This window comes from Lissotriton vulgaris, chromosome 5 (assembly GCF_964263255.1).
Source record: "Lissotriton vulgaris chromosome 5, aLisVul1.2, whole genome shotgun sequence".
In the NCBI taxonomy this organism is placed as follows: domain Eukaryota; kingdom Metazoa; phylum Chordata; class Amphibia; order Caudata; family Salamandridae; genus Lissotriton; species Lissotriton vulgaris.
This window is the reverse complement of record NC_141693.1, coordinates 1,557,266,871-1,557,279,835: the sequence shown is the minus strand read 5'-3', so window position 1 is coordinate 1,557,279,835 and position 12,965 is coordinate 1,557,266,871. Positions and strand designations below refer to the sequence as shown.

General features: G+C 40.9%; 1 protein-coding gene across 1 annotated transcript in view; it reads left to right on the top strand.

Annotated features, from left to right (window-relative positions):
• Window positions 1-10,275, top strand: part of LOC147715144 (leukotriene B4 receptor 1-like) — a 51,757-nt gene extending 41,482 nt beyond the window's left edge. The window contains exon 2 of the mRNA XM_086923627.1: window positions 7,177-10,275. Within this exon, the coding sequence (XP_086779753.1) occupies window positions 7,194-8,294 (1,101 nt within the window). The 5' untranslated portion in view covers window positions 7,177-7,193 and the 3' untranslated portion in view covers window positions 8,295-10,275. The remainder of the gene's footprint in view (window positions 1-7,176) is intronic.
• Window positions 10,276-12,965: the final 2,690 nt, after the last annotated feature.

Here is a 12,965-nt window from a genome sequence, read left to right as displayed (position 1 = left end):
CTCCCAGCTCTGCCTCGAGGTATTGCCCAGCTTGTCTGTCAGGGGGGTCGAGTAAGTGTTCAGGAGAGGGCCTGGCTTTGGCCTAACCACTCCCACAGTCTGTTTTAGCTGCTGCACCAATCATTTTTTCAAGCATTTTGTGTGCAATAATCACCTTTTCCTTAATTTTACATTTCTCTACCTCCTTAATTCTTAAAAAAGGAAAATGGAAAATAAAAATATGCAAACACCTCGTAATAAAAGGAAGCAACAGGTTTCTCCACCTCCAGTTAAATAGAAAGTGGTTAAGTGAACCTTCTTTGACATTAATTCTTCATGAAATTCAAGCACTTCATGCTAACACAGATACAATCGCGTCAGAGATTAAAAATGTGCGCAAATACATGTCAATTAACATTTTGGATAATTAAATTAAAATACAAGACAATAAAGTTAAAATTGATGCATTTACTCCACTTGTGGCAAAAAGTTCTCCTATGTCTGCCCTCCTTCTGGATATGGAAAATCGTACCAGGCAATATAACTTACGCATTTTTAATTTACCAGAGGATGTTGAATTGCAGATTATATTTAGAGAATCTGTTTCCTGGCCTTCTGAACATCAAATTTCTGGAGGAATTTTAAATTGATAAAGCACGTAGGATTCCATCTCATCGTAATCCTTATCACACAAAACTGTGACAAATGATTTTTAAAGTTTACGTCACCATCATTTGATCTTGATAAGGAAAGCAGCACGATAAATTCCTTCCTTAATGGTTAATGGTAATAAAATCTTTATTCACCAAAACTTTGCTAAAGATACTGATAAGATTTGCAAGGAATTCACTGCTTTTTGCCCTCAGCTAAGAAGTCTTGGATATAAATATGGTCTTTTTGACCCTTCAAGAATGCGCATTTGGAAAGATAACTTTTCAAAGTCCTTATATCGACTTGAAGACTTTAGATTGTTCCTGGATCAACATTCACAGCATTCAATGGATACACATGATTCTACTACTTAAATATTATTGTTACATATATATCTTACAAATTTACTGTTTATTTTCACATGGAGCTCCAGCGGTTTCGGTCATGCTTGTAAAGCGGGTGTGCGTTTCATTCCTGTTATTAATGTTCAATTGTTGTCTTATTTTTCATAATTGTTTGTATTTTCTTTTTCCTACTCTCTCATTGTCCCCTGTTCTGGAGCTACTATTCTTCATTTTCTTTCTTCACTTTTTTGTCCTCTTCTTGATTTTTTCCTTCTATCATTTTTTACTACGGCTAGTGTTCATAATGTCAAGACAATTTCATTAAATGCCAAGGGGCTACGTCATCTTGTTAAACGTACAACATATTAGATTATTTAGGAAGTTGTAAAGCAGATATTTGTTTTATACAGGAAACACATATTGATGACAAAATCTTAGATTATATGAAAAAAGTGGCTTGATAGCATTATATCTTCTCCTGCAAGTTGCAAAAAATAGTGTTGCTATTCTTTTTGCAAAAAGACTACATGGCCAAATTTTGAGTAAATCTTCAGATACAGAAGGGAGATATGTTATAGCTAAAATTAAAGTTAATGATTCAGTCATGTGTTTGCTAACTGTATATGGTCAAACTGCTGATGATCCTACATTTTGGTCTACTTTAACTACTGAAGTACTCAAGTTGGGTAACGTTCCTCTTATAGTTGGAGGAGATTTCCACATTATATCTGATCCTTTATTAGATAGATTCCCTCTCACTAAATTTTGACCTCCTAAAGCATGTTTTGCTTTCGAATCTTTTCTTCAAACTATAAAGTTGGTAGATATTTGGCGATTACACTTTCTGACAGAAACAATGTTTACATTTTTTTCTAATCCTCATAACTCTCACTCTAGGCTTGATTATTTATTAATTTCTAGACGTCTAATTAACTCTGTGGTCACACCAACTATTGGTAATATTGATATTTCGGATCATGGCTCAATTTCCTTTATTTTGAAATTGAATTCAAATTTTACAACACAATCCAGATGGCGAATGAATATTAGTATTGTTCTTAATGAACAAAATAAACCAAAAACTATTAAATGCTCTTCATGATTACTTTCTTCACAACCTAGAAGGCTCTATGTGAATAGATGGGATGCTTTTAAAGTCTATATTAGAGGAGCCTTTATTTCTCTCATGGCACATGAAAATAAAACTTTTAATGCAAAAATTAAAGTTTTGAACAAACAAATCGCAAAATATCAGAGACTTTTTATTACATCTAATGATCTTCAATATAGATTGAAATAGCAAAAACTTAGATATGAGTTTAATTCAATCCTTCGCAGAAGAGCTGGTATTCAACTTTCAAACTCTAAAGCCAAATTTTGTTCTAATGCTAATAGATCAGGAAGACTTTTAGCCAATTATTTACACATTAAATAAGATAAAGACACAAATAACTTAAATTCGTGGCTCTAATGGTAAAATTGCTTTATACCAGAATGATATTGTTAATGAATTTCTGGATTTTTCTACTACTTTATATAACAAACCGAACTTTGATGATTCTTCGTTAATTGATTCTTTTTTATGTAAATATGGATTGCCCAAGATTTCATAATCAAATAAAACCAAATTAGATTTGCCTATTATTCAAGATGAAATTTTATTAGCCATAAGGCCTCTTAAAAAATAAAACATTCCCTGGAGCCGATGGTATTTCCACAGAATTTTATAAAGAATTTCAGTTACAGTTTATTCCTCATTTATTTAAACTTTTTACCTTTTTGGTTCTACGTGAGCTACTTTTACTGAGGCTTAAATTATTGTACTACCCAAACCTAACAAAGACCCTACACTTGTGTCAAATTGCCGTCCTATCTCCTTAATAAACCAAGATTGTAAAATTGATGCCAAAATACTTGCTACTAGATTAACTCTGTTTTGGATTCTATTATTCATCCAGATCAATCTGGTTTTATGAAGAATAGATATTCTCCCAATAATACTGGAACTTTACTACATGTAATAGAACAAGGATCCACTCTATATTTACCATTAGGAGTTCTCGCCTTAGATGCTGAAAAAGCTTTTGATTAAATTCATTGGCAGTTTTTATTTCATACTTTAATATCATTTAATTTTGGCGACTTATTTATCCGTATGATATCTGCTCTATATTCTATTCTTACTGCTCGTTTATTTATTAATGGCCAAACTTCGAACCAATTTTCTCTTTTCAGAGGTACAAGACAAGGTTGTCCTCTCTTCCCACTTTTGTTTCTTCTTGGTATCGAACCCTTACTTGTTTCTATCAGAAAATGTGATAAAATTACTGGAATCAATATTAAAGAGGTTACTATTGAAACTTTAGCATATGCGGATGATGTACTTTTATTTATTAGCTATCCTTTATCCTTATTCCCTCCCTTCTTTGAAATTATTTTGTCTTATTCCACAGTTTCTGATTACAAGTTAAATACTAATAAAACAGAATTCTTTCCCTTAAATATCTACTATACTCCTGATGTGTTACCCATGAATGAAATCATTTGGCAAGGAGAACAAATTTAAATACCTTGGCATTTTGTTTTCTTCATCTGTGAAAACAACAATATCATTGAATTGTGACTCTATCTTAAATAATATTAAGGATAAAATATCCAAATGGTCTTCACTTCATCTTTCATGGTGGGGTAGAATGGACTCTATAAAAATGACTATTGCACTAAAAATGTTTTATACCCTTGCCATGATTCCTACTCAATTTCCTTTAACGTTTTATAAAGCTGTAGATAAACTCTGTTCCAAATTTCTTTGGAACAACAAATCACCTCGTATTAGCTATAAAAAAAACTAAAATTGCCTAAATGTGAAGGGGGATTTGGCTTACCCGACTTATTTTTTAATTACCATAAAGCTTTTATATTAAAACAAAGCTCTCTTTGGTTTAATTACTCTCATTTGAGTAATCCCCCTACATGGCTTTTTATAGAAAAAACTTTAAAAGAACCATTTCCATTATCTACTTTGCTAACCATGTACAATAAATCTGCATTTTTTCATAAATCTGTTATTTTAAAATCCACTAAATTAATTTTAAATGATTTTGATTTAATTTTCAATCACCCATATCCACTACTGAAGATATGTCATTATGGTATAACCCAAGCATAAAACTTAATAGAAATGTTAGATTTTAGCATTCATGGATTAAAGCTGGTATTTTTTACCTTAACCGCATGCGCGCTAGCGGGTTTTCCCGCTGTGCGCTGAAATTTAAAAATCGCGGCTTTCGTGACAAAGCCAGCTCGTCATGCGTGCAGCGCAGGTAATGCCCATGACGAGCTGGCTTTGTCATCCGCAGCGAAGGGGTTAAAGATGTTTACTACAATAATGCTTCTATATCTTTTGAGGATTTACAAACAAAAATTAATTTTATCTCTTTCTGATTTTCTCAAATATGATTTTGTATGTAATTCTATCTTAGATTAATTTAATCAAAATATTCCTTCTAATGTAAAATCAGATCTATCAATTTATATTCAAACTGTGTCCACTTTATCTCATGGTGCTTCAATATTATATAAAAAATGAACATCTCAACACTCTAGAATAACAAACTTTCAAATTCTTTATCTATTGATACATGGAAAATTAGTTGGCTTAACAATATTTCTGGATGGTTACCTGTTTCGCTCTATCAAACAAACTCATATATTTTATATACTTGTTTATGGTCTCCATTACGTTTGTTTCAAGCTAAACTTCTTCCGACTTCAAATTGTTGGCACTGTAATTCACATACTGGTTCCCTAAAACATATGCTCTATGATTGTCCTTCAGTTTTAAAATTTTGGACTGAAGTTTGGGATATTATAAAAAAGATACTAAGGGCCCCATTAGGATGGCGGGCGGATTGCCCCCGCCAGGCTGGCGGTAGCCACCGCCAGCCTGGCAGGGGAAATCCACCCGCCATCCTTCCCTGTAATCCCCCCCGCCATATTAGAATGGCGGGGGGGACCATGGCGGAGCAAAACACCGCCCGCCACTTTTCCGCCCCGGTCGCCTTGCGGCCGGGACGGAAAACAAGTGACATGCAGGCGGTGTCTGTCAGACACCGCCCGCATTATTACAATGGGCATTTTCCAATGAGGCATGCGGTGTTCACTCTGGGGGCCCCTTGTGGGCCCCCAGAGTGAAGGCAAAGGGGGGTGGCACACGGGGGGTACCTGTGGTACCCCCCTGCATTTACATAATCAAAGCGGCAGGCACCGCGCGGCGCCTGCCGCTTTGATTATGTAAATGCTGCACAGCGTTTTTAGTATTGTGGCGGGGGGAGCACAGAGCTCCGCCCGCCACAATACTAAAAATACAGGATGTGCCCGCCACAGTGGCGGGCACATCCTAATGCTGCGTGCGGGACCCCCGCCCTTAGGGCGGGCGGTCCCGATTTCCGATAGGATGGCGGGCGGGCAAGCCCGCCCGCCATCCTAATGGGGCCCTTAATATTCATGAAGATTTTTCATTCAAATTGTTAACCTGCAAATCTGTGGTTCTTTCTCAAAAAGTAAATGACTTAGAAGGTAAACTTGTTAATTTTCTGTTATCTGTAGCTTTAAAATCCTTTACAACTTGTTGGAAAGGTGTTTCATTATTATCGGTTCATGTTTGGTGGTCATGGGTTATTTTTACCAGAATAGGAGCTCATTTATCTATGAATGGTATTAATCATAATTTTAATTCTTATCATTCATTTTTCGAAACCTGTTGATTATTATTTATCTTCTTAAATATGTAACTGTTTTTAGTTATTCATTGCCATCATAATAGTCCAGTCTTAACTTTATAGTAGCTCTACTTTAATCATGATTAATAAGATATTTATACATTCTTCTTCTCCTTTCCTTTTGTTTTTCTAGGAATATTATATTATATGCTTTTTACCCATTGAAATTTAATTGCTGTTCTTAATATTTCTGTATTGTAATTGGGTATTTTGATGGTACTATTTTTTGGTATTGTCATTTGTTTATTATAAAATGTATTAAACTATTTTGAACACAAAAAACGTGGTGGAAGCAACTGAAGATGCGCACTATTTTTCCCCTCTGTCTGAAATACATTTTGTAACTGTTGGCAGCAAACAGATGTGAGATACAATTCTGACAAAAGGTAAAATGGTGCTGCTGGTCTAATGCAACAACCCAATGCACTTCCTCGTGTGCAGAAGGCATAGTTGGAGGTCACTGTGGAAGGAGCCAAGCTCACTTTGCTTTGGGCTTGAGGATCCAAAAAGACCCGAGCTGAGCCAGAGCCAGGCACACAGCTCGACCCAGGTTTGAGCTCGCAAGGGCTCGCCAACCTCTAGAAGTTTGTTACATAAACATTACGCCTGTGAGTCACACAGATTCTGAACATGGTTTGCAGTGAATTGCTTCTGTACAGTGTAATTGATCAATAGGAACCACCTAAGTCTAATTAGGGTAAGACACCTTGCATGCTGATTTGACCACCCCCTTCCCTTGTAATCTGTGCTCACTGTTGTCATCCTAAGCACATCCGTGAAAGAAGAAAGAAATCTATCTGCACGGAGGCAATGCACAAACAAGGTAGTCAGCCTGCTGGCAGCGCATTCACAATTGCCCCTAAGTGTATAACTTCTCTATAAACACATCTGCACGAGCCACAGGAGCCAGGCACGCATCGCTCTGTGTCTGACTGCTGAGGTTGTGATGCTTTGCTGCACTTGTAGGTCCACAAGGTGTCAGTGGAGCAGATTCACATTTATGGAACATTTGAATGTTTAAGGGGAACATGAAAAGAGTAGCTACTAAAACTTAAAGGCACATGGGCACTACGGGGAGAGGATTAGGTAGGTGGGATGATTATCAGTGTCTTAGGAATTCAGAAATTCTGGGTGTGATTAATAACAGGGCTCATTGGAACTGAGGCATGAAGGGTCCTAGCTAACATTACTTTGTTGAAAAGAGTGAGAGAGTCCCTTTGCGTGATTGGGCGAGTTCATGGGAATGCAGCACAGCACTTAACATCCAGTAGTTAGAATGGGCAAGGCACAGATGCCCCTCACTAGCCCTTGGGATGCTCAGCAGGTGATGGACTAACAGTTTGGTGTTAAATTGGAAGTGTGATATGTTTAACTAATTCTATTGACTTCTCACGACTAACAGTATCACATTTTTCCCCCAGGAGGAAGAACTACGACGATGGCGAGCTTGCCCACCAACTCCACCTACCTCAACTCCTCCTTCTTCAACAGCACCCCGGTGCTGGCGTCTCCAAAGGGACCGGGTGCCTCACCAACTTTGGGCATTACCATCCTCTCTGTGGCACTGATCGTCGGCCTTCCTGGCAATTTGTTCATCATATGGACCATCCTGGCCATCATGAAGAAGCGCACTGTCACCTGCCTCTTGATTCTGCACCTGGCTGTGGCCGACACGGTCGTGCTACTCACAGCCCCATTCTTTATCCATCTTCTGACCACGGGCTACTGGGCCTTCGGCGTTGCCATCTGCAAGATCTGCCACTACGTCGGCTGCCTGAGCATGTATGCCAGCATCTTTCTCATTGCCTCTATGAGCCTGGACCGTTTTCTTGCTGTGGCCAAGCCGTATGTGTCACAGAAGGTACGCACCAAAGTGATGGTCATGGCGATTATACTGGGCATCTGGATTCTGTCGTTCGTGTTGGCCATCCCAATGCCCTTTTATAGGGTGATTTTCCCCAACCCAGCCAATGGTCTGCCAGTCTGCATTCCATTCCATAGCAGTTACAAACACATCATATTCCAGTACCTCTTTGAGACAATATTTGGCTTCATTATTCCCTATGCAGCCATTCTAACCAGTTACATCTATATATACTTACGGTTAAAAAGTGCTCAGTTCCAGCGCAAACGTAAGACTGGGCGCCTCATCACTATTATTATGTTGACCTTTGCCCTTTTCTGGCTTCCCTACCATGCTATCAACGTTATCCAAGTCCTTGGAAACATGGCATCAGGTACATCCGGTGACAGCCTGAAGAAGGGGGCCAAGACGATTCGTCCCACTGTTACAGCACTGGCCTTCCTGAGCAGCAGTGTCAACCCCATCCTCTATGCCTTCGCCGGCAGCTCCTTCATCAAGTCCGCTGGACTGGGGTTCATGGCCAAGCTCTTCGAAGGCACGGCCTCTGAGGGCTCCAGTATCCGGAAGGCATCCCTGGCTTTCCAGCGGCAGCGCAGCAGGAATGATTCTGTGGAGATGGAGAAAATTGAAGTCAATCCAGGAAGCAAAAGCACTTCTACAACCATGTCACGGTGAACCATGGGAGAATGTACTTTCTGGATTCTGCTAACAATACAGATGCCTCACCCTTCTCAAGCTGAGTTAAGCTAAAGGGTTACTACACCTCTAAGCACAGTACATTTAAGAGAAGAGTGAACAGAGGGAATTTCTGTACCATGTTTGTTTGCACCACCATAATACACTGTCAGTGGTAGAAAAACGTTTTTCAGGCACCCTACCAATTTGTGTTTTTTGTTCCATTGCTGCAGTGCCAGCCACATACATGTCTGACTGAACTTTGTAGAATGATGCAAACCTTTCATCACACCATGAACCTGGGACTGCAACTTACAGCTCTGCTGAGCAATCTATCGGAAATCATGTATAATGCACAGCCTGAGATGGCGGATTATATTTAGTGAGAATGGAGACAACCCAATCACAGACTCATTATCAGAATCCTCCTGGTGAACTTCAAGTACTTTCTTGCACATTTCATTGTCTACCACAGCCTTCATTGGATCCTTCCTTCCCAGAAATATTCTAGAGGGTTCCATCCTAGAGAGACCTAAGCAAAGAAAGCTTTGCATAGTGGACTGTGAGGAAAGGAATGTCTTCCAAGAAGCTGGTGCCTTCATTCATAGACCTTCATCTCCGCTGTGAGCAACAAAGGAAGGATGTAACTTATACAACATGTATATAGGACACAGGACCAGAGATCATCACAGATTACATCCTGGTTCTCTTTAGTCTCTGCATCACCTTTAAAGAGGGAATGGGACATGGGAATTATACACTGTGCACCAAACAGACACACTGCATCGGTATCTGTACAACATTTATAAGGAAAATTAAGCGTTAGAACTATATTCTATGCACTCCTGGCACTTACTCCACTGGTGCCTACAAACACTTTAATAAACAATGGAGTATGAGTTTATACACAATGTGCATTGGGACTCACATCAACACCTGTACAAACACTGAGCAGAAAAACAGGCATGGGATGTTTATAAAATGCACTGCCTGTGACTCACTTCAGAAGCGCCTATACTGCCACTACACAGGGCCTGGGCATAGGATATGTATATAAAGGTTACAGCTAGGGGGTAGGGAGTGCATTCTCTACGAAATGCACTCCCTAGACTCCCCTCACCAATGCAAGTATTGTATTTATATATGAGGCAAGGACAACACACTTCTTTTGATTGTGCTTTTTCAAACACAACTTACTGGACATATTGTGAGCTACAACTATCAATCTTAGCCTGTGATATTAGCTAGCACTCTCGCAAATGTACCCTTCTACAATCTACAATGGGCACTTTAATCATTCATTTCAGTAGCAAGGTTCAGCCCAACCTCATTATTAATTTGTATTCCCATTCTTTGCCATTACTCCCAACTCAGTCTTTTCCATATTTTAACCCATCCCTGCTTCAGTAACTCAGCCAAATCTCCAGTCGCATCTGCAATCCCACTTTAGCCTCAATTTTAGTGTCAATGTTCCTCTCATCCAACTGTTCATTTCCCTCTAGTCCTTGCTCTAACCTCGATTTATTCCATAGCAACTTCTTTCTTATACGCCACCCTATAGTCCGACTCTATCTTGTCCTTAACCAAATCCTCGGTCTTATCCTGATTTGCACATTTCTTATGCATGTTACCGAATCGATATTTACTGAATTTTACCGATTCGGTAAAATTTACCGAATCAATATCTACATACCATTTACCGATTCTGAAATACCGAATCGGTAAAATTCGGTATTTTAGAATCTGTAAATTTGGATTACCTACATATGGCCCATTGTCTCTTGAATGTTGTTCTCATATTACGTTGTACACGTGCTGTGCTCCTACTGTCTGTTACACCCTTCCCATCTCCCTTTTGTCATCCTAATATGAAATAATATTCACACATTTTCCCTGTAATGTCTTTTTTGTTTCCACCTGAGCACTATGTGATTAGGTGCTTTACAAATTCATTCAATAAATCAAAAATAGCAAACTTTAATCCCACCCTCAGCCTCGTCCTCTCTTTTACGTGACATTTACACACATGATCTTCACCACACCTCCAGTACTATCCTTCGGAATAGGCTTATTCATAGCCAGAGCCCCTCTTCTGACCCCTAGCCGATACTCAGTCCATTTTCTATTGACTGCTCATCTCATTTTTCAGTCCCATCTTTATACCCCAGACCCATTATCAAACACAGTCTGAGCCTTAACACCCAACCCCATCTTTACCTGAAGTCCAATGCTCACACTATGGCCCCATCCTTAGCCACATCCCATAGTTAAAACCCAGCCAGTTTCAATTATTATTATCACCCTAGTCTTGTCTTTAGGCCTAATCCTACCTGTAACCCTAGACCCACCCTCAACCGGATTCCATACTCATCGCCAGTCTCCGCCTACTCTCTCTACTTCCAGTCCCTGATCTCTTCCCCTCCAGTCTATTGCTCATCCAGCTTCTCCCGCGACTCAGTCCCTTGCATCATCTTTATACAAAGTGTAGTTCTCAGTTCCAATCCCCTTCTAAACAATGCCCCTCTCAAAGCAGTTTTATTATCAGTCCCAGGCCAAATGTAAGCCTCTGTCCAATTCTCAATCCTATTTTCAATGTTCTGTGCCCTATCCTAGCCCTAGTCCAATTATCCTTAGTCACATGACTGGTCCTTGCCGCATCCCCCTCTCAGACTCATCATTAGCCCAGTCCCTCTTCAGCCCTATCTCATCTGGTCTATGGTCACCTCCCACCATCAGTCTCTGTCAGAACACATGGCCCGGTTCAACTCTCATCCATGGTTCCAGACACTTGGCCTCAGTCCATTCCTCAGCTCTAGACGTCGGACCACTACGCACAATGTGTTAGTAAGAATACACGATTTTGCTAAATATTGTTTGAACTTTCCAATTGGTGAGAAATAAAGCTCACTTTGTTAAAAATGATAGAACAGAAAGTGCAAGCATTGCTAAGAAAATATTGTTGCTCTTTAAAGGCGATATTGGGCGTAATGCCTATTAATTCATTTTTTTGAAAAAGAAGGAAACTGTAATCATTATACTAATAATAATCTTATACCGCGTGCCAATATTCTCAATAAAATCAGAGAAATGATGGTAATGGAGCCATGTGTTAGGTAATCTCCAATCTGTTTGTTCAATCTGAACTTTAGGCTTTTCATTGATATAGTGTAAGGTTTTTATCTGAGCAATAAACTTGAATATTATCACATTATGCATTTTGTTTAGGGCGCTCACCACCCAAGTACAACGGCATGTGATCTGCGTAAAGCAAGTTTAGATGGAAAGAGTCAGGACTGGCAGATCTCAAGTGTTAGGCCCTGCTCCCTAAAGCTGACTGAAAGGAGTACAGGAGCTCATGAAGCCTGGACTTGGAAGGTTTGACCATCCCAAAAATTCCAACCTCAACAAGTCTTAGTTGCATCCCCAACCCTAGTCCACCCTCAGCCTAAGTGACATCTGTAGCAAAAGCTCTTCTCCCATCCATAGTACCAGTTTTATTCTCAGATCATGCTTCACGCTCAGTCCCAGTCACACCCTATCCCAGTACCACTGGTAGCCTCAGACCCACCTATCACCCACTCACGCCCACTCCCAGTGCACCTGTAGCCGCAGACCCAGCCATCACTAAGTCACACCCCACTCCCAGATCACCTGTAGCCCCAGACCCACCCATCACCCAGTCACGCCACACTCCCAGATCACCTGTAGCCTCAGACTCACCTATCACCAACTCACGCTCCACTCCCAGTGCACCTGTAGCCGCAGACCCACCCATCACCCAATCATGCCCCACTCCTAGTGCCCCTGTAGCAGCAGACCCACCCATCACCCACTCACGCCCCACTCCCAGATCACCTGTAGCCGCAGACCCACCCATCACCCAATCACACCCCATTCCCAGATCACCTGGAACCGCAGACCCAACCATTACCCATCACCCACTCACGCCCCACTCCCAGTGCACCTGCAGCCACAGACCCACCCATCACCCAATCACACCCCACTCCCAGTGCACCTGTAGCAGCAGACCCACTCATCACCCACTCACGCCCCACTCCCAGATCACCTGTAGCCGCAGGCCCACCCATCACCCAGTCACGCACCACTCCCAGTGCTCCTGTAACCACAGACCGACCCATCACCTACTCATGCCCCACTCCGAGTGCACCTGTAGCTTCAGACCCACATATCACCCACTCACATTTCCACACTCACCCCCTCCCATTCTCAGACTTCATTCCCATCTTCAGTCTTTGACACTTAGCCCATTGACTGGCTGCAGCCCTAACACCAAAGCTGCTCCCAGCCTCATTGTCACCCTTTCGTCTCTGCATAATCCCACTCCTAGCCCATGCTAAACCCCCTCCTTATACCACTATCATTATCAGCACCTGTCCCATCCTTTGCCTCAATCCATCCTCAGCCCGAGTCCAAACCTCTGCCCTGGCCTCCACAGCTGCAGACTCATCCTTAGCCTCAGTTTCATCTTGAGCTTCAATCCTATCTTCACACACTGGCCCACCTTCAGCTCCAGGTCCACAGATGTAGGGATTCCATCTGCAGCTCTGCTCCCTTTTTGACCTTAGCTGAGGGACCAAGCCAAGATTGGGATTTCCTATGTTCACCGGTATTACCGCAAAAGTATGACCATGGCAGTAATGGCTGGCTGCA